The 25,477-nt window shown below is 32.0% G+C and overlaps 1 protein-coding gene across 2 annotated transcripts; it reads left to right on the top strand.

The window, feature by feature from the left end:
• The first annotated feature begins 9,536 nt into the window (after positions 1–9,536).
• On the top strand, positions 9,537–23,657 carry LOC132727673 (glycine receptor subunit alpha-3-like). 2 transcript variants are annotated; one of them, XM_060713241.1, is made up of 8 exons: positions 9,537–9,636; positions 10,099–10,201; positions 14,825–14,889; positions 15,100–15,167; positions 15,603–15,832; positions 16,842–16,924; positions 17,105–17,242; positions 19,843–23,657. In XM_060713241.1, exons 2-8 carry the CDS (start codon positions 10,113–10,115, stop codon positions 20,181–20,183), a joined length of 1,014 nt encoding a protein of 337 aa, XP_060569224.1. In that variant the 5' UTR covers positions 9,537–9,636; positions 10,099–10,112; the 3' UTR covers positions 20,184–23,657. The 2 variants fall into 2 exon arrangements, with proteins under 2 accessions (XP_060569224.1, XP_060569223.1); XM_060713240.1 differs by having other exon boundaries at positions 9,552–9,676; positions 19,843–23,656.
• Positions 23,658–25,477: the final 1,820 nt, after the last annotated feature.

The following is a 25,477-nucleotide window of genomic DNA, read 5'->3' as shown; positions in this document are numbered from 1 at the left end:
GTTGTAACAGTAATAGTTTTGTATTGTGTATCGAAATTGCTAAACTAGTTTGTTGACATTGTGTTCCCATTTGTGTAATTAGATAAAATGTGTATCGAATGTGCAAAAGGCGTTGTATTCCTTGTGTTTATTGATAGTATAGAGGGGGTATATTTGCCGTTTTTTTAATTATTTGCTTAAATAATGTCAATTTCCTGTGGTGTAGATTAATATAGGAAGTGTACACCTTACGTTATACCATACTAAATGGACCTATAAAAACATTTACCGTTCTTACATTGCTGTTGATAATTTTGTACTTCATATTTGTACTTATGTTCATAATTGTTGATACCAAAACATCCTGTTCATGTGTTGACAATTTATAACTTTGCAATTTTTGATGTAACTGAAACAATTGTTATTTGAATAAAAGGTATTTTAAATTTTCAGTGGACTTCTTTGTTCATGTAGAAATAGATTCCCGATACAATATACTTGATGATTTATAATGAAATGGATTTAACAAAGACAAGAGAAGTAGAATATAACCACCAGATCTATATGAGTTAATATTATTATTACCAACTTCCTTGATAAGTCTGTACCTAAGTTCATTTACTAGATTAAAGAACAAATCATAAAGAGGTAGAAGAACTCTAGTTTATTTGATTGACTCTGCTGATGAAAGATGCTAAGAATAGCCACATTTTTTCAACTCCTAGTACCGCAGCATTCAGGCTTTGATATAATGACATATTGAGCAAATAGCCCTGATGAAACAAAAAATATATGATAGTACTGATTTGAAAAACAGGTCAACTTTCAACTTTTGCATTACAACACTATACACCAGCTGTTTGTGTCAGTATTGATAGATGGAAACAATTAAAAGTAAAACAAATGTTTTTGGTTATTATGCCCCCACTTCAAAGAGGAGGGAGTATATTGCTTTGCATTTGTCTGTTTGTCGGTCGGTCCGTCGGTCCGTAGACCAATTGGTTTCCGAATGATAACTAAAGAACCCTTTGGCCTAGAAACTTAAAACTTAGTATGATGATTGGTCATGACAAGTATATGACCACTATTGACTTTTGGGGTCAAGGGATCATAGGTCAAGGTCACATAGACCTTGTAGGTAAAAACGGTTTCCGATCTATAACTAAAGAACGCTAAGGCCTAGGAACTTCTAACTTGGTAGGATCATTGGTCATGACAAGTAGAAAACCATTATATATTTTTGGGTCAAAGGATCAAAGGTCAAGGTCACATAGACCTTGTAGGTTAAAACGGCTTCCGATCAATAACTTAAGAATGCTAAGGTCTAGGAACTTCAAACTTAGTATGATTATTGGCCATGATCAGTAGATGACCCCTTTCGATTTTGTGTCAATATGTCAAAAGTCAGGGACACATTGACCTTGTAGGTAAAAACGGTTTCCGATCAATAACTAATGAACGCTTAGGTCTAGGAACTTCAGAATCTTGGTATAATGATTGTTCATCACCAGTTGATAACCGCTATTTATTTTTGGGTCAAGGGCCAAAGGTAAAGGTCACATTGACCGTGTAGCTAAAACTGGTTACTGATCAATAACTAAAGAAGTCTTAGGCCTTAGAACTTTAATCATGGTTTTGACGATTGTTCATAACCAGCAGATGACCCAAATTGTTGTCAGGTCAAGGGGTCAATGGTCAAGGTCACATAGACCTTGTAGGTAAAAATAGTTTCCGATGAATAACTAATGACTTAGGCCTAGGAACTTCAAACTTTGTATGATCATTGGTCATGACCAGAAGATGACGCCTATCGATTTTGGGGTCAAGGGGTCAAGAGTCAAAATCACATTGACCTTGCAGGTAAAAACGGTTTCCGATCAATAACTGAAGAACGCTTAGACCTAAGAACCTCAAACTTAGTAGGATCATTGTTCATGACCAGTAGAAGACCATTATTGATTTTTGGATCAAAGGGTCAAAGGTTAAGGTCACATAGACCTTGTAGGTTAAATCGGTTTCCGATCAATAACTTAAGAATTCTTAGGTCTAGGAACTTCAAACTTCGTATGATTACTGGCCATGACCAGTAGATTACCCCTTTCGATTTTGATGTCAATATGTTAAAACTCAAGGACACATTGACTTTGTAGGTAAAAACGGTTTCCTATCAATAACTAATGAACGCTTAGGCCTAGGAACTGTAGAATCTTGGCATGACCAGTAGATAACCACTATTGATTTTTGGGTCAAGGGTCAAAGGTCAAGATCACATTGACCTTGTAGCTAAAAATGGTTACTGTTTAAAAACTAAAGAACTCTTAGGACTAAGAACTTTAATCATGGTTTTGATGATTGTTCATGACCAGCAGATGACCCAAATTGTTTTCAGGTCAAAGGGTCAAAGGTCAAGGTCACATTGACCTTGTAGGTAATAACAGTTTCCGATCAATAACTAAAGAACGCTTAGGCCTTGGAACTTTAAACTTCGTATGATCATTGGTCATGACCAGAAGATGACCCCTATCGATTTCGGGGTCAAGGGGTCAAAAGTCAAGGTCACATTGACCTTGAAGGTAAAAATGGTTTCCGATCAATAACTTAAAAATGCTTAGGCATAAGAACTTCAAAATCTTGGTATGATGATTGCTCATGATTAACAAATGACCCTTATTGATTTTGGGGTCAATAGGTCAAAGGTCAAGAGCACATTTATCTTGTTGATAAAAACGGTTGACGATCAATAACTTGACAACCCATGAGCCGGTGGCCCTCAAACTTCGTAAGTGCAATTTAACTTAACAATTAGATGACTCCTATTGATTGGTCAAGGTGTCAAAGGTCAAGATCAATATTAACCTTGTATATGAAAACGGTTTTCGATCAATGACTTGACATGGCCATAGCTGCTGGCTCTCAAACTTTATAGGTGCATTGATCTTAGCCATAAGATGATCCCTATTGGGGTCAGTGGGTCAGTGTTATATTGACACTGTACTTAAAGACGGTGTCTGACCAATAACTCAACAACTTAAGTTGCCTTGGTTGATATTTTTACATTTAACTAAAAATGTGTTTCGTATACACATTTGAAGGTCTTATGTAATATAATAACTTAGCTGTCATTAATGATTCATACATGATTCATAAAATGTATGCATATATTAATTGATAAGATTTGTAATAACTTTGTCATAAAATTGCTGCACACAACCTATGCGGTCACAATGATTATTGCCTAATGACTAGTCATGATCAGTAGATAACCCTTGTTGATTTTTTGTTCACTATGTCAAAAGTCCGTCATAATTTCCTGATCACATGACTAATTGGCTGCCGATTTGGGGCATACATGTTTTACAGACATATCTTGTTATATTTAAAATATATTATCATTATATACACATATTTGACCGAATTCGTCATTACATGCAGGCTGAAATTCAAGTAAATTAAATTAACTGTGTGAATAAAATATATAAAATGCTGCATTTTATTTAGAAAACAAAACACTAACCCATTTATACGGTTATGATCTGTGAAATATAATCCTTCTGTTTTCAGAATATTCTTCGCATGGTATTTGACAGATTAACGATGATATCCTATGTCTGTCCACCATATCTGTAACGTTTCACTGATTAAAATTGTCTAATTATCCTTTGCTGCATGCTTAAATCGTCTTTATGTTCCAATTTGACACATAATTATTTGCATTGCAATTACTTTTTTTTTAAAACGGATGTTTACTTTTTGACTAATCAACAAAAAGATATTTTAAACTCGAAAAGCACTCCAGGGTGCAAACAATTAAATTTTATGGGTGTCATAGTTACTCCAGAGAAGATAATGATGTCCTATCGTTGTGAACGTCGAAAATAAGAATGGATCGAGAGAAAAAATGGCGGTCATTTTATTTCATTTCATTTAGAAATAGAGCACCAATTATACTGTTAAAAAGTACTGTTACCTATGTAACAGTACAAAATTCTTAGTCACGTGGTACACTTACATTAACAGTAAGAATAACTCCCAGAGGCCTATGGGTAATTAACATTACGAAAAAAGTGAGGGGTAATAATAAAAGCTATCTATTGGCAACTGATGCTTAAATTGTCTAAATGATAATCTATTAAAATCGTGCACTGGGTAATATACGTCAAACATGTTTTTGTTTTAACGATTTAGTGTGTCTAACGCTATACTACATTAGTGTATGATTCACTCGAAAACGTAATCAAATAGAATATGACAAAAAAAACGTTGTTTCTGTCGTGTAGAGTCAATACACAGTTTAACTGCTTGAATACAGCTTATGACGGGTTTGTTCAGGTATATGTACTTACTTATGAAGAAAGCACTGGAACATTTTATTTTCTAAAATTATTATTTGCGCGTCACTGTCATCAAATGTCCTCACAGAAAAATGAAGATGAGCACTTACAATATTTAACATGATAACCTTTCTTATGATACCTATACAAAAATGTATTGAATATTTGAACCAACATAAAAACCATAAATTATTCAACATAGATAAAATATTTAACGAACTGAGAATATTGAAACGATATACTAATATAAGGATGTTGTATACCGATCATTAACTGATACAATTATACGTAATATTTTGCAAATTGTATGTTTCAAACAGTAAGTGATCTAATTAGTTGAAGAAACATTACACGCTTTAAGTTTAAATGCAACAGAGGAAATGGACAGGGTCAAACACGGATAAAACTAACAGAATTGCACTTAACATGAATCTTGAGTATTTCTACTTCTTCTTTAACTCTTTTCTACATTGTCCCAAAATTTGATTTTCTTGAAAACCTTTGGTTCATCTGCAGTCTTGCAGCTTTAAATCATAACACTATTTCTAATTCAAACAGCGTACCTTTTCCAAGTCTTTCTTATCGTATTTTTAATGCAATCGATTTATTTGTACGCCGATATCATAGCAAAATTCCACTTGAAATAATCTTGCTATAAGTAAAACACGCAAATAACCTTATATCAATTGCTAATACGGTACATGTACCTTGCAAGGATATGTTTATTTCATTTTATATGTAACAGACTACAAATGTATGTTGTAAGAAATCAGTATTTGGTTATCCGCTTGCATAACATTCAACAAACTTCTATTGGATGTTTCAACTTAAATTTCTTCATCAACCTTTAAATCGGTTATAAATCATATAAGATATGAAAGTTAAATAATGACAATAATGTAGCTGTATAAAAAATAAATAAAAATATACAAAAGTATAAAAATATTCCAAATAACGGTTCGAACCTCTGCCTGTGTAGACACTACAATAGTTTAATCTGATGGTTCTCCCAATTGAGCTATGCGGAGTGGTAATTCAAATATAGAGATATTTCATATTTATAACTATCAGTTTTAAACCATTTTGCACGGGACAAAAACTGTTAAGTTAACAGAGTACACACACTACAATAATGTTACCATAGTATTCCACCATATTGACTTTTTTGTAAATTCTCACAAGATACAGTTTGATTGTTTCAAATAGCGTGCATCGCGAGCACCTTTTTGTGACCGTATTTGTGCTGTTAAGACGTAGTCTACGTTTGAAGGGATTTGTTTTAGACAGATCTTTGTCAGGTAAGAATTTGACTTACTTACTAGACCAAACTGATAGCATGATTAAATTGGTAAACTTTCTATTATTTTACTGACCTACTTAAACTTATAAAATTATATTAACAACTTTTATTTCACTGAAGTAAAGTTAGAAAGCTTATTATATTTTATTCACAGGAAAATCTATCCTTATTTTATTAAATCTATATATAAGATATAAACAACGGATACAAGTCCTGGCCTTGCATTACCAGCACGGGTTTGTAAAATGCATTCACACGTGTAAACAGTATAAAATATCCTCTATTCCATCAAAGTTATTGTAGAAGTTAATACATAAAAAGTGTCACGACCCAAGTTTTACTATAAACCTGTAACATTGCAGGAAATAACTAACATATATGCATTTCCATATTTACATTGGCTGTCAAATCATGCAGGTGTGTTTATGTTGCAAGTATTTTCATTGGCTGATAAAAAACCGCTATTCGTCGCGGCTATACGGCGTTATTATCCGGATTATTATTATTCATTAGCCAATGAAATTGACAGTCACCAATGGAAGTTGGATTTACGCTTGGAGCATACGGGCAATATCAAAATGGAAGCCGAGGATAGAAATTATCAAAACAAACAAATATTGTTACAACAATTTGTACCAGAAGTTAATGATTACATCATTGATGGTGGTGGATGATTGATTTTTAATCGATTACATGATTCAACTTTCATATATGTGTCTTATATGTGTTTGCATTAGATATCGTTTTACAGGTGTAATTTTTCAAACCGAAATTTTACGAACGTGTGTAAAAATGAAACACGAAAGTTTATTTTTAACAATATCTTGTCCATGTATCAAAGTGAGTTTTTTTTTAAATTTTAGATTCTTTCAAGAATGTCCATCAAAAGCTGTTGTATATTGCGTTCTATTTACTTTTTAATGAATTGAGCAATTTTGACTTGTACCCCTTGTTAGATTATATATAGTGGGAAAGAAGAAATTGACTGAATCCCCCGTGGTTTTATTAGTTTCCGATTTTTTTCCAATATGTAAATATTACTTACTTTTGTAAAAGTTGTTATTATAGTTTCACTGTCTACTTATTGAAGTGTTGATAATCATTCCAGTGTAAAGATACGAAAACTTATAAACTGATCCTTTAGTTCCTTGACTTATATATCATTGATTTTCAATCCACTTGCCAATCTAAAGTGTATTTATTTGTTCAGGTATTTTATAACTCAGCAGTTTACCATTTCTTCCTACAATAAAAGATGTATGATTAACATTAGGGAAAAAACGATAAATTTTGCATTTACTCTAGCTAAAAGCACACAACACAGTATTGTTCTTCTATTCAATATTTTTATTGACTAAAGCTGTAATAATTATCAAAAACAAATTGGTTACAAGTTTAATAATTATAAAAACAACAGTTAATAACTTTATAGTTTCTTTGTATTAATGGAAAGAAAGAGCACCTATCACTCTCAGCAGACTGTATAGGAAAATCTGCCTTTAGAAATTCAATATCATTCCTTTCATTCCAACTGTATCAAAAACAAATACATATTTGGACAAGCTATTCTTAAAAGAGTACCATAACATATCTTTAAATAACGCGATAAATCAATGTTATTGATATTTGTTTTTTATTTATTTATTTATTTAGTGAAATTTATATAATACTAGATAAAGCCTGAATAAATGTTAAATATTATTATGTTATAGGCTCAAATTGGAACATTAATTGGCTGTCATTTATATAAAGCTTTAAACAGTCCTTTAGTCTTTTCTTGTTATATGTTCTATTCTGTTTCTCTTTTTTGATAAAATGAGCAAGACTATGTGTTCTGTTTCTAATACTGATATAATTGGCTAGTTCTAAACAAATAAAATTGATAATCTTACTCTTTTGTACATAGAGTTCCTTTGTATGTCAATTGTTATCTAACCTCCTTCTACAAAGCGTCGTGTCATGACTTTAAACATAATAATTAAATCTAATATTGAAAAAAAAATAAATAAGATAAAATGAAGCAAAAAAACAAAGTAGAAACAAGACTGTGTTAATTAATCTTAACATTACATGTTATGAAGCCAATGACAAAGATTGTCTTTTCGGGCGATGCTTTTTAGTTCACTTGAGCTAGCTCAGGATGAGCTTTTAGAATCGTTGAATGTCCGTCGTCCGTCGTTCGTCCACAGTTTTTCCTTAACACTCTAGCGGTCACATTTTTACCTCAATCATTATCAAACTTTGTCACTTTGCTTGTATAGGCTATTGTATGGGTCAGCTCAAATAAAAACTAATTCAGAGAAGCTTAAAATCTTGTTAACACTCTAGTGGCTACTGTTTATTTCCGAATATCCTGGTTATATTTCTGAAAGTTTGTTTTGATGATTTCAAGGTGAATTTTGGATATAGGTCACCTGAGATCGAAACCTAGGTCACACCGCCGAAATATGGAAAACATTGTTAACACTTTAGTGGTCGCATATTTTACTCAATTGTCATCAAACTTAGACAGGATGTTAATCTATGTAATTGCTCGGATGAATTCGAACATGGGTCATTTCGAATAAAAAACAAGGTCACAGGAGCAAAAGTAGAAACATATTGTAAACAATCTTGTGGCTATTGTTATATCCAAATATCTTTGAAATTGGTCTGAAAGTTCGTATTGGTGATATCTGGGTCAAGTTTGAATATGGGTCACATTGGGGTCAAAAACTAGTTCCCACCGCCCAAATATGGAAACACCATGTTAACACTCTAGTGGTCCCATTTTAGACTCCATTATCTTCAAACTTAGTTAGAATTCTTTTCTAGGTAATTGCGCAAAAGAGTTTGAACATGGGTCCTCTTTGATCAAAAACTTGGTCACAGGAGCTAAAAATAGGAAGCATCTTGTTAACACTCTAGTGGTCCCATTTTCGACTCAATTGTTATTAAACTTGGTCAGGATACTTGTCTAGGTTATTGCTTAGATGACTTTGAACATTGGTCATCTCGGATGAATAACTAGGTTAAAGGAGCTAAAATCAAAATAATATTGTGAACATTCTAGTGGCAACTGTTTTAATCAAAATATCCTTAAAATTTGTTTGAAAGTTTTTTTTTGATGATTTCTTGGTCAAGTTTGAATATGGGTTACCTGAGATAAAAACCTAGGTCACACTGCTTTAATATGGAAATTCCTTGTTTACACTCTAGTGGTCACCTTGGTGACTCACCTGTCATGAAACTTGGTCAGGATGCTTCTAGATGAGTTCGATGGGTCGATCTAGGGACATCTTGGCTCTCTTTTAACATTTTTATTGCAAAATGTCCGCTACTTAGTTCAAAAGGAAAAGCATCGCTGAACTTCTGCCGTTCTGCCAAATATATGATAGTTTATCAATATAAAAATATGTAAACAGAACCGCCGAATTACTTCGATTATTGCCGGGTATTCGAATAAAAAACTTTCGAAACACCGGAGCCAGACGGAATTCTAATTACTACATTACTATATAACTGTAAATGATACTACAGCAACCAAAAGAAAATAAACATTCTTGCTCTCTAAACAGAATGACAAGTTTGTTATGTGTATCAGAAATATATTACACATGAAATTATTGAGATCAAATCATAATTACTTATTATATACTTATTATAATTCAATCATATGATTATTATTGTTATACTACTAGTAAATGAATGCAATATTTTAGTTAGATCTTGATACATATTTTTCATAGTTGTTGAACGTTTTGTTATTTTGAAAAAAGGCATTGAGGGAATTTTATATAATGTCACGACGGCGTTAAGTATCTTGTTGATTATCTTTAACTTTCATTAAATCTGAGTTACGTATTTCACAGTTGATATCACAAGATATATCAAAGTACAAAGAGTTATAGTCACGCGTGTTTTAATTATAGAAAGCGCAAAGACAATTTAATTAAGATAGTTAAAAGGGGCGGATCACAATTGAAAGTCCAGGTTGGCAGAAACTACATCTTTATTGATGTCATTATTTTGCTTTGACACTAGAGTGTAAGGACTGTTTTTTAAAATAAGTTTAAACATCTAGAATGTAAGTTTCTTTTAACTTTTACCAAAATATCTTATTTTAGATTTAAGTAATGCAGCGCTGATATTCGAACAAAATACAATCTTTAATATGAATTTTGACACCAACTTCCAGGTATTTTACGATCATACGGAATGTCTTTAATATTATTATTGCAAAACAATGTCTATGGAGTATATGTCACATGAAAGTAGGGACATTATTTCTTTCACATATTAAATCAATGATTTGAACACTTGTGTTGAATTCTCGTACCTCTTTAGCAGGTGCTAGGGGTCGTGAGGAGGTTGCACTTTTACATTATCACGCATGAACAGACTCAGTCAAACCATTTATGTAATTAACATATATTAATTTTTGTTTTTTAGATGTCCCAGAGTTTTACAAGTAATGCAATTACAAAGTTAATCTGTTTCTGTTTACAGTTTGACCTACAGCCATGACACCTGTACATTTGACGTTTTTACAACAATGTGTGCTGATGATATTAGCTACTACTACTCTTGGTTCGTCTATAAAACCAACAAGGTAAAAATCTGCTTATTGAAGTGTCGCAACAAGGCAACATAATTTTGCTTTCAATCTAAATTAAAGACAACATTTGATAGTTATGAATAAAAAACGTAAAGATTGTTTTCTAAATGAGAGTTCATTGCAGAAATATGCATTGATATTTGACTCATAGACATGTCTGTTATTGAAAAAAGAATCATTAGGTTTAGTTGGTATATCTGCGATTGCTGTTTGGCTTTATTAAACTAAAAAATATCCAAGCAATTGACATGCATAACACAACTTATGACTATTAACTGAGTTTGACACCAATTATAATTCATGGTTCTTTGGAGTGTTTGACAACTTTTTTCCATAATACAATTTATGATATTTAAGGCTTCTGTACACAAAAGAATATTAAAAAGAGGGTCATGATTGCCCTTAATCGCTCCCCTGACCCATCAACCGCATCCAAGCAATGTCTTAGACAAGCATCCTGCCGAAGTTTGATGACAATTGAGTAACAAATGTTACCTCTAGTGTGTTAAAATGGTTTTTCCATATTCGGGCAGTGTGACCTAGTTTATGACCGGAGATGACCCATCTTCAAACTTGACATAGACATCATTTAAATAACCTTCCTGACAAATTTTCAGAATATTTAGATCAAATATGCAGCCACTAGAGTGTAAATAAGATTTTTCTATCTTTTAGCTCCTGTGACCTTGTTTTTAATCGAAGATGACCTATCTTCGAACTTGACAAAAAATCATCAAAATAACCTTTCTGACAAATTTCCAGAATCTTTGGATAAAAATTGCAGCCACTGGAGTTTAACACGATTTTTCTAATTTTAGCTAATGTGACCTAGTTTTTAACCGGAGATAACCCATCTTCAAACTTGATCTAGAAATTATCATATCAACCATCCTGACAAATTTCCAGAATATTTGGATAAAAACTGTGACTAAAAAGTGGCTAGAGTGTTAACAAGCTTTTCTATTTTTAGCTCCTGTGACCTAGTTTTTTGCCAGAGAAGTCCCACATTCAAACCTGGACTAAAATTCATCAGAACAGTTTTTCCAGGGAATTTGAATCAAAACTGTAGCCACTAGAGTGTTAACACGCTTTTTCTATTTTTAGCTCATGTGACCTAGTTTTTGACCCAAGATAACCCATCTTCGAACTCGATCTGTATTTCATAAAGTTAAATGTTCTGACAAAGTTTGATGATGATCCAATTAAAATTGTGACTGCTAGATTGTTAACAACCAACGACGACGCACGACACACGACGACACACGCCGGACATAGCCCCATCACTATATCTCACCTTGACCACTTCGTAGTCAGGTTAGCTAAAAACCTAGTCATATAAAATTATGCGTTTATCAAAATAAATATTGTTTCTGTATGATTTACTGTTCATGCACGCAACAGTTGAATTTGTATTCTAAGAATTTCAAAACATTATTTTCAAGGTAAATCTAAAAAAATGAATGCAGATAGATAAGTAAATGGCGGGTATAAAAGTTGTGCACTTGGAAAGCTTTTAATCCTGCAATTGATTGCTGCACAGTATATCACATACAATTATGTATTTAAATAGAGACATAAAAATGTAAAACATTTCCCGATAACCCGGCTTAAAACGGACATGTACCTGCACCAAGCTGTCCTGCTCGGTTTATGTTATCCAGTGCAAAAGGGTGTTTTTTCTGTGTCAAATGAAACATAACAACTGTTAGGTCACAGTTATCTCGTGAACACTGCAACATTTACTTCTATACAGTCTTGATAACTGTTAACTAATATAATGATGTTTGAGATCCAAATAAAGACAGCAAATATTGCAAAGAAACATTACAACCATAACGTGAATTTTAGATAAGAATGTTTGACAGAAGTATGGCCTTTAATTAACAATTACATAGTAACATTGTTTACACTTGTTTTCGTAAAAAGCAATATGAAGAAAGGTCTCGCTTATATAGCCATAAGTCAGTTGACGTTAAAATGAAAACAAAATGCAAATTTTATTTGATGTTTTCTAATTTGTAAAATCTGCAATGCTACGCTCAAAAGATCATGTTTGTAATTTATTTCACTAAATCTACCCAAAACTGCACTATAATACCAAATAAAAGATAAGAAATGAATAATGTCTAATTAAAAACATGTCGTAAATCCACCACACGTAATAACGTTTGCCCGTAAACATGCACGAGAAAAGTACTATATACATGTAAAATCATAACTTTGAGAGATTACAAAATAATTCGTTTTATCTCATTTGTTTGAATTAATTGATAACAGGCAAGATAATACCTGAGATACATATAACATCGCCATGTATATATTTATATTGCACGTGATTAGTATGCACAAGGATTTCCTAAATTGGGGATACTTTTAAAAATAAATATGATAAAAATGTGGCTTGCCCCTTGTACTTTTTATAGTATCTTGCTAAAACAATAAAAACGATTCTACAAAATGACATTCAAAGATCATAAGTTTATGTTTCTCAACGAGATCTACAGCCTCCGCATATTTTGATGTTAATAAGGCAAAGGTCAATGTCAATGTGTTCTTACTTTGACCTTGCTCACAAAATAAAAACACTTATAAACTCTATGTCACTTGTAAATCTACTTCTCACGAGGTCACCTTGACCTTTTACAATATTTGACTTAGCTCATAAAACAGCTCTTCATCTGAAGTTAGTATGTAAAAGGTCCATGTCACTGTGACTTCAATGTATTAGAGTGGCATCCCTTGTTGGTACAAATCGTAATCTAAATTCAATATAATTACTGCTCTGTTCAGTGCTATAATGTATGAAAAGGTGCATGTTTCATTTGTGGTCGTATTAAACAAGTCCTTATAAATGTATAATACTTTAATATATAACGTCATTTTTTTTATTGAATATCAACTTCATATATGACGGCTGTTAGTTTATGAAGAATATGCTTTTCTTTTTTTTTGTTGAATAAAACATATTTTTTTGTTACTCGTAAGATTACTATTTTTTAAAGCTAACATCTTAAACGACAAATACACAGATTTTCTTAAACATCATTTAAATGAAATTTGCTTAATATTAACTGGAATAACAAAATTTGTTTTGCACTGGTAGCCCTCATCAAATACATTATAACAGTTAGAAAATCAACGTTTTATGTAGATTATAATAATCTATTTTATTCAAAACATATAAAAGTTAGTAATTACAACAAACAATTCTAGTAGAAAAAAGGTCACAACACTCCGACCTTATTTCCGTAATAATTTTTGCGGAAGTTTATATTACATCAGGCTTGTAACAATGTAAGCGGCCGCCAATTTCAAAAGTTGTGTATTTTACGGGAGGAAAATAATTATGTTTGATTAAGAGGGATTTCATTTGGATTTATAGATAATACATTGTTTCATAACAAAGAAAAAAAAAGGTTCTTACAGACGATAAAATTTTTTTTGACAGAAACATTCAAAATCGACTAGGAATTGAGACAAATCAGAATACTTAAATGTCTTCAAGGGGAGTTTTGTGTGCTGAAGCGAGTATATTTTTCAGACTGCAAAAATAAAACAAAATATCTAGAGACGATATTTGGTGATTGGTAATTTGAATGAATTGGAGTCAATTGTTTTCGTTTTATTACTTTTGAAATTTAAGTTATTTTTCAATTTCAGCTTTGATTTTCTCAAAACAGCCCTGAAAATGTCAGAATTGTATGCAAAATTAAGTTGAGGTACCACGGTGCAAAATCATTAAAAAGTAGTATCGTCATTATAAAGTGTGAAATGCAATATTACCCAAATGCACAAATCCCAGACAGAAGACGAGGACGAGGTTATAACCTTTGTTTGTCGGCCGCTAAAATTTTAAAAACGAGCTTAAGTCCCTGAGTAAAGTATTGGCGAAAAACAAAAGGAACCGTCGATGAAGTTGGATTTGACAATAGCAACTATCATTTTTATATCTTAACCTAAAAAATTCACAAGTAATAATAAATACCCGTGTCATTATGTCAATTCCACTCTGAATCAATATGAGTTTGCATAGTACATGTGTTTGTGTTGACTTTATTAACAGATTAACGTCACCTAGAATTGGGACCAAATTGTATTGAAAACGAGTATTTTTTACACTCTTTAGACTCGGTCCAGCCGTAATACTCAATGTGATACCATATATCGAGCACCTCAAAATTCTTCGAATACTTACATTTCTTAATCAGGGGCAGTAAGTTTAATCGTTAATGATTACTGCAATACAGGTTAAAATGCAGGGTAAATATATGTCAGCTAATTGCAGTACTGTATTGAAACACTTTTAATCATAAGATAATTAATGTCCTTATTTGTGAATTATTAATAAAATGCACGGAAAGACATAAACCTATAAGATGTGAACATATATTGATATACAGATATACTTCTGATTCAACAACAACAACGGCAACACCAACAAAACAACAACTTCTACTGGGTCATGAGTCTACATGACAGAGTTGAGCAAACAGCCTCAAAAAGTGTCTGAAAGCCAAAACGCTAAGTAACAATCTATTCAACATGAAGTGATATGTATGGAAGTGATAATAATTTGATTTTAGACATGTTACTTTATTAAATTATTGTTTATTTCAGACAAGACCTGGAGAATTATCTTTTTAAAGAAATGGATTATGACAAAAACTTTCCACCAAACAAAGGTATCTTACGATACTTGATTAGGATAACCAATGAAATAAAGAAAATAAGAAATGTTCTGTCACAGAATTGTTAACGTTTTCGATTGGGTTTTCGTTATTCTTTATAAATACAAGTCTTTAATGTTTGATTTACAATCCTTGTTGGCAGATATAAAGGATAACGATATTGAAATATTTTGAAGCACGTTTAATGTTTTGTTGTTTTTGCAGATAACGTCACCGATGTTTCTGTTCAACTTTACATTACCGATTTTAATTCAGAAAGTGAAAAGGAAAGGGTAAGTTAATTATAATGGATTTATAAAAATATATGAAATAAGAAGTGATGATATAGAAATTTGATCCGATATTATAAATTTCTTTCGTGTACCTCGTAGATCGCACATCGTTGTGTATTTGTACACATAAAACACACAAAGTCAGACGGTTTTAGGAGACAAGTATCAGGCTGGTTTGCGAATTTGTTCGATGGTTCTCTTAGGCTTTGCTTGAAATTGTGAATATTTGAATAAAATGTTTATCATATGTTGCACATTGTTTGACAATATATAATAGTATTTTTTACAAGTCAAATTGTCAATTACATCTTTCATGAATTTGAAACAAATAAAGATATTCCTCAATAAATGAACTTATCGACTATTATGCAAATTGCATCAAAGAAAACCAATTACATGCAGTGAAAAAGCTAATGTTCTAATATGATCATTAAGGAAATTGAATTTACACTGAGTCTTCGGATGAATTGGACAGATCATCGGCTAGACTTCACAAGAAACGAAACCAAATTTGACGTTCTCACATTTGGAGATGACATAGTAGACAGTATTTGGATACCAGACTTATACTTTCTCCAAGAACGAAAATCTATTTTACATGGCTTATTTAAAAACAACCAGTTGGTATATATCTTCAAAAATGGCAGTGTTTTCTACAGTGGCAGGTATTAATGTCAAAATAAGGCAATGATATATTTCTTCATAAATGGGCATATACATGTATGCAAATGCTTTGAAAATATTGTTAATTCACATAATAACAAGGAAGCTAAATTTCAGTACAACTGACTATGTATTTTACTACCTGTCGTAAATCGAACGTTGGAATACCCAGATGTCTATGTATACAAACTCATTCATCAAACCTCTTATCGAATCTTAAGTGCCTAGAACGGCATTTATTTTACTCTTTTCAGTTAAACCTTATACACATAAATGCATGTCCGCGTGTATTTAAGTTAAAAGTAACTTTAGTAAAGTGAACGTTTTGATAAATACATTTGATAAGACTACGGATGTCTTTCTATGAGACAACCGTTCGTCATACTACGGAAGACAAATGTTACATGTCAGTTCTTCCTTGATCACTTTATGATTTAAGTTTCTTTTCATGCTAAATATTTCAGTAAAGACATTTACAAATTTACAAAGCTAAAACGAAATATCTAACTCAAATATTGAAATGGACGACATTTGGCATTAAATAACTTCTTTTTAGTCTTTAAAAAAATCCCTTCCGCTGATTCGAACAGGCGCACATTTTAGTGTATCATTAGTTTTAAAACTTATTGCTTGGAGACGAAAATCTTTATATTTCTATTCAATATGTAGAGCCTTTCTCTTAATCCTGATTAAGTCTCTCAACTTATACTTAAAAATCTGAAATAGGGATGATTCCTCAGGGCCAATGGAAACAACAAAGTAACATGACAATCACAGACCCGGTGTGATCAAGTCTATTTTTGAAGGATATTTGAAAAGTGCAATATCGATCATGTCTACTATCCCAGCACAAGCTTAATCGGTATTCGATTTTGATCACAAAAGTTGCTTTATTTTGATTGATCTTTGTTTTAAAAATTTAGCTACAAACATTGATCATATGCTTTGTACATATATATCATTGCCAAATATTATCATCAAAAAATCACACACACATACATTTTTTTTCAGATTTAACATTAAGTCACATTGTGTTATGACTTTTGAGAAATACCCATTTGACACCCAAAAGTGTCCTATAGAAATCCAAAGCTGTAAGTATTTCTTATTGACTAATGTACATACTTTAACAAAACTGGCGTATTTATTGGTTTTCTTCAAATATGTGATCAGGAAAGTATGTAAACGATTAATTAAAGTCCTTTTAAAAACGTATATCATAACGAAATGTTTAATATGTTTTTGTTATATCATCCATTGATTTATATATACAGATGCTTTGACGACAAATCTTATGCGTTTGCATTGGAACGGAGACAGGGCAGTTGAAATAGAACCCTCATTAGACCCATTAAAAGCTGAGACCTCACCACAGGAGAAAAGCATTGAGACCAGATATGTGTATCCGGAAGGTAATGCTTATATAATTGTTTATTAAATTAGTTTTAAATATTTATTTCATTCTACTGACCTTTTAGTATTTGTTCTTATTTTTGAACTTATAAGTAATTAACTTCGTTTTAATGTCATATTGTATTTGACTTGAAAACAAGGACTATTGTCCTGAAGCACACATCATATCTTCCCCAAAATGATAAATAATATGTATAGGTATCAGTTTGTCAACATTTAGATCTTATCAATATAATCAAATTGAGACAATTATAGTGATAATAATGGTCACCAAAATATACATAATATTCATTATAATGTATATAATATAACGAAGCATGTAGTCTAAAATGCTATGCCTTATCAAACTGTACAAAATAGTGCATATATAAACCAATACCTTTATGGGAAGGAGAAGTATTGTGCTGATGGAACCAGATTTATTTGTTTATTCTTTAATAACTTGCGAACCGAATCCATTTCTTGTGGCTTGTTTTCGGAAGGAGATGTAATTTGCTTATTTGCATATCGCCCGGTACAAAGGAAAACCCCGGTTTGTGATAAACAGTGAATAATTTTAGAATAAAATTGACTTCCCCGTCAATAAAAGACAGCAGACTGACAAAAACCCAGAAGAAAACATATCCCCAAATTTTCCATTGTTTTTCTTCAAAATTTAAAAAAGAACCAGAAAAAACGAACGGATCAAAGGATGATTTCAAAATACATAGATGCAGCCGACTTTTGATTCTTTGTTTACATTTGGGTATGACAACTTGATAATACAACTTTATGTCCTGCTGCAAAAACCTCTGAGCTAGCCATTTTTATACATTTTACAAATTTTCACTCATTGAACATAGAAAGCCCCTTTACATGATATTTTAAAAATACCTAGTCAAACTATGCTGGAGCCGGACTCACGCAGGAATACGAGAATTTGAAACAAGTAGAATGCTATGGATTGCAATGATGTCACTTTTTTGTATACCTTGCAATGAATACTTTACTGTCCAAATTGGCCTGCTTTACTACCATGATCTTCTATGCATTCGTGATATATATTTTTACAAAATTTCATATATTAACCATATTTTGGTACAAATTCATCAATTAAAAATGTTTTATCTTTTTGTTAACACTGTTAAGAATTTTAGCCCATCCGCTAAGCTTGTTTATGGATGGTGCATGTTTACACAGATAACGAGTTCTTGAGGTTGTGTCTCGAGCAACAAACAGTTTTTCAACAAGCTTCGAAATGAAACATATTGTAAGATATAACTTGTACCTCACTACTGAATCATATGAATTAGTTTCTGTCCACCTCTACTTAACTGAAATACTTTTAAAATGCGGTCTAATACACAACATAAAGCTAAAAATAAATAAGATTTCTCATTCAATCTACTCTAATAGCGTTCTTTTGCTGCAAAACATAAAAAAGCTCCGCCAGAGACACAAACCAACCAGATGAGCAGTCTGCCTCTTCACCATAAGGGATATGAATAATAGAACTTTGATTTAAGATATAATTATGTACCAATGGTCGTTCTTCACCTTTACATTCTGATCGCCTATGTTAATTAATGCGTTTGTTTTTGTGTCTACAAGATTGGTAAGTTTTCGTATGTTTTGTTTCTCTACGGAGGTAGTTGTGATTTTTTTTTTGCTTCGTATTTTTTACTGAATCTAAAATACTTCGCAGAGCATGACAATTGTTAGAATTTCACTGGGCAGGCATTCATTGTTTTACACTTTCTCCTCATATAGGAACATATAGGTGCTAAGAATAAGGTTAGCCGTGTCAAAAACTAGTTTAAACTTCCGATGGTGTTTTTACTACTGACAATTCCAAGGAGGTACCCCTCTGTGTTCGTTCATGTTTATGTGTTTTGTATTTTTAAATGTTTGATTGTTTGCACGTTGTGTGATGTCCTATGTTATTTTATTGTCGTTAACGGTAAGAATTTTCTTCATATTATTAACCCTTATCCGAATTTGTTCGCCTATCCCCCTTTCCCACCTTTTCCTTTACACTCCTTTATCCTTTAATTTCCGTACTGGCCCTTTTAGTTCTTATCATTTTACTTCTTTCATACCCTTCCTTTCTTTTACCCTTTTATGTCTTCTTCCATTTTTTATTAAATCGGTGTCTTTTGGGTTCCCTGCTTCTGCGACTGTATTGTTTCGGGGGCTGCGTTCTGTAAACGTTGCTTTGTCTTATCAATGTGTAGTTTCTGTTCAGTTTAAAGTAGATTACGCTCGCTGTAAGGTTTCAAATTGAAATACGTTCGTAGTAATTGAAACTATTTTAAGACCCGTCGACCACAAAATATTTTTGGAATTATATCCGTTTTCCTGTCAACCATATAAATTTTCCGTTTTATAACTGTTTATTTAAAAAGAAATAGATGATTATCTACAGAATTTGAAAAATATAATCAATTTACTACTTTCAATGTTCGAACAAAGTGATTTTACTTGAATTGTATTTAGTAAATAACCTCAAAAGGTTTCATGATATCATTAAACGTTACACTGAAAAATTATTATCTAAATCATTAAAATTGAATACTTAAAATGGTTATCATGTTAAAAAATAGATATTTTTTCATTTTAGTTGGAGAGTTCTCAACGTTGAAAACAGAAATAATTGTACCGCGCCCATCTGGATCATATGGAACAGTCGTTATTGCGCCTCCGGTTATTCTCGTACTGATAGCGTTAATGTCTTTCTTTGAAGATTACAACAGTCGCATAGGGAATGTCACGCAAACTTTAACCCCACTGTTACTACACTGGACAGCATTATACAGCAAAATATCAATTGACTCGACAATGTATTATCTAAATTTTTGGATGCTTGGGAATCTTATGACAATTTCTATAGTGTTGGTAACAAATATCTTTATCTACATGTGTATGAGATATAAGAAACTCGAGGTAAGATATATGTTGTAAGAAAACAAAAGTAAAATTAAAACAAAAAGGTATACATCTCTAGTTTGATAGCAATAATTAACCGAGAGTAAACGAAAAAAAACCTTTGTCATACTTAAGAAATTTAATGTTTGATACTTTTACGCAAATTTCAAGAAACAAAAACCGCAAAAAGCTTTAAGTTTTCTTCGTAAGATTTGTCAAACAATATAATTTCACAAAATTTTAACAAAATTATTTCTATGTTTTTTTTCAACTATTTACAAGATGACCTGCTTCAACAAATTTCATTGTTTAACCCGATAAAAATACTTTCAAACATTCTACTGTTATCTTAATTAAAGCAAAAAAAAAAAATGGGATAATCTAATGTAATTTAAGATGTTTATGCTTTCGGACCATCCATTTACAAGACATTGTGCATATTTTCTGTTTGCTCCTAAAACACGTGGACAAATTGGTGTTAAAAGAGACATTGAAACCATTCGCAGTGCCATTTAACGCAAATGGACCGATAACTCTGTAGGTCGAAATGGAAAACCAAATTGCTCACATCACATCAGTGCTTTAAAAGCATTTCCTAAATGAAATAAATATTCGCAGCTGCCCCTGTCGCTTTATGTAGATTTTATTAGACACGTTTATTGCTTACATTTGTGCTCTCAAAATAATATAGAAGCGTTAGCTAAACAAACTTTACACAAATTGCATTACAGCATGATGAGTTAATCTGCCGTCAGTTTCTTTATCTTGAAAATAATGTTGTTTTTTTGTTATGCTCCCCGAAAAATTTCGGGGGAGCATATAGTCGGCGCCTTGTCCGTCTGCCCGTCCGTCCGTCTGTCCGTCCGTCCGTCTGTCCGTCCGTTTTCTTGTCCGGAGCATAACTTGAAAACCCTTGGAGATAATTTGTTTAAACTTCATACAGTGGTAGAGGGCATTGAGGGGGAGTGCAGTGTCAAAGAACCATAACTCTATTTTGCCCGGTTTTTGATTTATCTCCCCTTATAGAAAAATCTTGTCCGGGGCATAACTCTAAAACTGTAAGAGATATCAACATGAAACTTTGTAGGTGAATAGATCTCAATGGGTAGATGTGCAGTGCATAAGACCAATAACTCTTTTTGTCCTAATTTTGGAGTTATTGCCCTTTGTTAATTTCAACACTTTGAACTTTGTCCGGAACATAACTCTCAAACTATAAGAGATATCAAGATGAAACTTTGTAGGTGAATAGATCTCAATGGGTAGATGTGCAGTGCATAAGACCAATAACTCTTTTTGTCCTAATTTTGGAGTTATTGCCCTTTGTTAATTTCAACACTTTGAACTTTGTCCGGAACATAACTCTAAAACTATAAGAGATATCAAGATGAAACATTGTAGGTAGATAGATCTCATTAAGTAGAAGTGCAGTGCAAAAGAACCATAACTCTGTTAAGCCTCATTTTTGAATTATCTCCCCTTATAGAAAAATCTTGTCCGGGGCATAACTCTAAAACTATAAGAGATATCAACATGAAACTTTGTAGGTGAATAGATCTCAATGGGTAAATGTGCAGTGCCTAAGAACAATAACTCTTTTTGTCCTAATTTTGGAGTTATTGCCCTTTGTTAATTTTAACACTGAACTTTGTCCGGAACATAACTCTAAAATTATAAGAGATATTAAGATGAAACATTGTAGGTAGATAGATCTTATTGAGTAGAAGTGTATTGCAAAAAAAAACATAACTCTGTTAAGCCTCATTTTTGAATTATCTCCCCTTTTAGAAAAATCTTGTACTGGACATAGCTGTAAAACTATAAGAGATATCAACATGAAACTTTGTAGGTAGATGTATCTCAATGGGTAGATGTGCAGTGCAAGAGAATCATAACTCTCCCTTGCCTAATTCTGGAGTTATTGCCATTTGTTTATTTTTACTTTTTGAATTTGTCCGGAACATAACTCGGAAACCATAAGAGATATCAACAAGAAACTTTATAAGTTGATAGACAACAGTGATTAGAAGTGCAGTGGAAAGAACAGTAACTCTGCCTTTCCTAATTTTGGAATTATTGCACTTTGAACTTTTTCCAGGGACATAACTCTGAAACTACAAGAGGTGTACTTTCCTGTGTCCATAACCTATTCGGGAAGCATCACCCGGCTCAAACCGGGCTCTTGTTAAATTTATTGTTGCAACCAAGAGGAAACTTTGGCAGTTTTTCAAAAAAAAAAAAAAAATAAATAAAAATGAATCCATAAAGAAAGCACAACAAGGCAAAATTGAAAGTGTTGCAGGCTCGGTTTAATTGAGCCGGTTCATGAACGGTATTGTCAAGTGCAAACTACCGTCCACGCTTCCTAGCACCGGCTTAAGCAAAATTCAACATTGAACATAAACTGGTTAAGTTTTGAATTTTGAAACATACGCTTATTTGTTCATTTGTCGGATATCATTGAATTTTCAATGTGACACGTTTGTGTCATTCTACGAAAAGCGGCATATTGTCCCCAAGTTCAAAAATATTTAATCATACTTTATTGCTTTTACATTTTATACAAAAACAGATACATTGTCACATGTAAACATACTACAAAACTTTAACGAATATATTTACAGTTAATACATGGATATTATAGTTACTATAAAAAAGCAAAAGGGTCGGGCCACAAGTTTTAACAACATTAGAGAATTGGCCCTTCCCACAAAAAAAAATTGCATGTGCATTAGACGAGAAAACAGTGGGCGAAACAAAATAAAATGGAATTCTAAAAGTGATCAGAGGTTATGAAGCATGCATATCACATTTAAGCTGTCAAGATACAGAATTAAACAGCAGGGGACATATCATAATGTTGAATCAACAGTATTCAAGTGAGGAATACTGGAACAACCTGATGAAAATCATCAAATTGGTCTATGCCTAAGGTTTAAGATTGCGCCTATGGGTTACTAATATAGAATAGATGGTAAAGAACACATTCCAACCCCCGAAATATCCGTTGAAGATACTCCTATATGTTAGTTCAACTATTGTCAGGAATGACTGCGTTCCTAATGTACATTTTTTGTGCTTTGTATTGAATTTGTGAATCAGGAAAATACCACCAATCATGACAGGGCACAAAGATGATAGTGATACGTGCACAACATCTAAATTAACACGTCTGACTGTGGTAGAATTAAGCACATATTTAAAAATGACTTGAAAAACGCACTAAAAAAGTAACAATTTCTATTCAGCGCAATATAATTGTTTCCGCCTGTGGTTTAACAACAAAATGGCTATGAAGATGCCTGAAGAGCATCTGTTTTTATAAACCTGACATAACAGCCAATAATGAGAGTTACAAATGTACAGAAAGAAATGGCATAAATGTGCTTGTAAATTGTGTTTATTATTATGATATTATTTTGTGAAGCGTAACAATGATAATAACTTGTTTAGATGAATATGAACGTTTGTAAAAACTTAAATAGAATCGCTTTCGAATTACCCAAAATAAGTATCTAAATTGAGTAAATAAATATTAAAGTGTAAAAAATCGTAATATGTTATCGATAGTAGTATGATAACTTAGCGAGTCTAGCGCACCACCCTAAAAAAATAAAAAAAATAATTTCCAGTTATACCCCCTTTTTTATAACCTACTTTTTTAAAAATATTTTCTTCTCCCCCACCCTAAAAAAATAAAAAAAATAATTTCCAGTTATACCCACTTTTTTATAACCTACTTTTTTAAAAATATTTTCTTCTCCATCACACCTAAAAAAAAATAAATTTTTTTATCCCTGGCGGGACTCGAACCCGCGACCTCTAAAAAATAAAAAAAAAATGAAAAATTGTAAAATTGCAAAATTGTATATTTTCACCATGATCTGACAGTATTTAATATCGTATATACCCCAGATTATAAATTTTTTAAAACATCAATACCTATCACATACCACTCCATTAAAATTCAAATACAAGCCAAGCGTATTGAGTAAGTTTATCATATTCATTGGTGTATATATGAATATTTTAAAGTTTGTACATTATAACATGTAAAGTGTATTTGGTTTACATTGATAAAATAAAATACGTCTCTCTTTAGGAGTTAATGATATTTTCACCACAATGATATTGCATATTCATTTCAAGTGTCGTATAGTGGTTGCACAGGCTAATGAGTCATACACGCTGAACACGTCACAATTAGGTAGTTAAGCAAGTGTTTATCGTCTCCAAGCGAGTATTTATTGCAACTAAGGAGTTGTTTACTTGACTAAATGTGTAACTAAGTAAAGTTATGTGTATCTAAGCGAGTGTTTACTGCAACCAAGCAAGTGTTTTGGTCGGTTAAACATCTTTTTACCAATGTAATGATTAATGTGTGAATGTGTATATAAAAACCCAGTTGTATAGTAAAATTAACTTTTATATTTTGGAGGCGGATCATTAATTATTGTAACTTTAGTGAATAAAATTATACATTTACCATCTTTTTTTAACTCGTTTAAAGCCTGTGCTTTTCCCTCTTCTATTAACTTTTTTCTTTCTGTCTCACTCAATCCTGTTTGTTTTGAATGTATGCTATCTTTCAATTTATTATATTTATCTAATTCATCTAAAATCAATTTAAATTCATTTTCAGATATTTGTCCGTCTGTTAAAGCTTTTGAAGTTAAATCTTTTATACTATTTAATTTACTATCAGCAATAGTTTTAATCTCATAATGTTTTTTTGTTTTTGATTGTAATTTACGTCTAATAAATTTAACACATACTCCTAAACTTCCGCATACAGCGGCTGCAATTCCTAAAGGTAACATAAAAGGAATAGCTAAGCTAGTACCGGCTAAAATAACGGATGTTGATATCAGACCAGTATCAACACCGTCAGTAATATTAATTCCGCGTTTATATTTCTTGTATAATGATTTACGAGTATCCCTCTCATTAATTAATTTTTTTTCTATTTCTGATATCTTGCTGTAATCTATAATTTTGACCATCTTCTACTGGTAATTCTGGATATAAAGGATCCGGGGCTGTTGGTTGCTTCATTTTTAAAGGTAATTTTTTGAATACAATTTATTCCCAAGAATAATAAATCTAATGTTACTACCTTTTTCAATAGTAAATAATTGGTCAGTAACCGAGACTGGAATAATTGCAATTGATGTATTCTTTAAAAACTGTTGCTTTATAACGTTTTCAAAAATATTTTCATCAGTTGATCTTTTTTAAAAGTACTTCATGAGTCCTGTCTTCGTTTTCAGATCTGTAATTTTCCTGCCATATCAATAAAAAGTCGCTTTTACCCTTTATTATAAGTTTTT

This window comes from Ruditapes philippinarum, unplaced genomic scaffold (genome assembly GCF_026571515.1).
Source record: "Ruditapes philippinarum isolate M1 unplaced genomic scaffold, ASM2657151v2 ctg4654_1_1_1_1, whole genome shotgun sequence".
Taxonomy (NCBI): Eukaryota; Metazoa; Mollusca; class Bivalvia; order Venerida; family Veneridae; genus Ruditapes; species Ruditapes philippinarum.
This window is presented reverse-complemented; position numbering and strand designations above follow the sequence as displayed.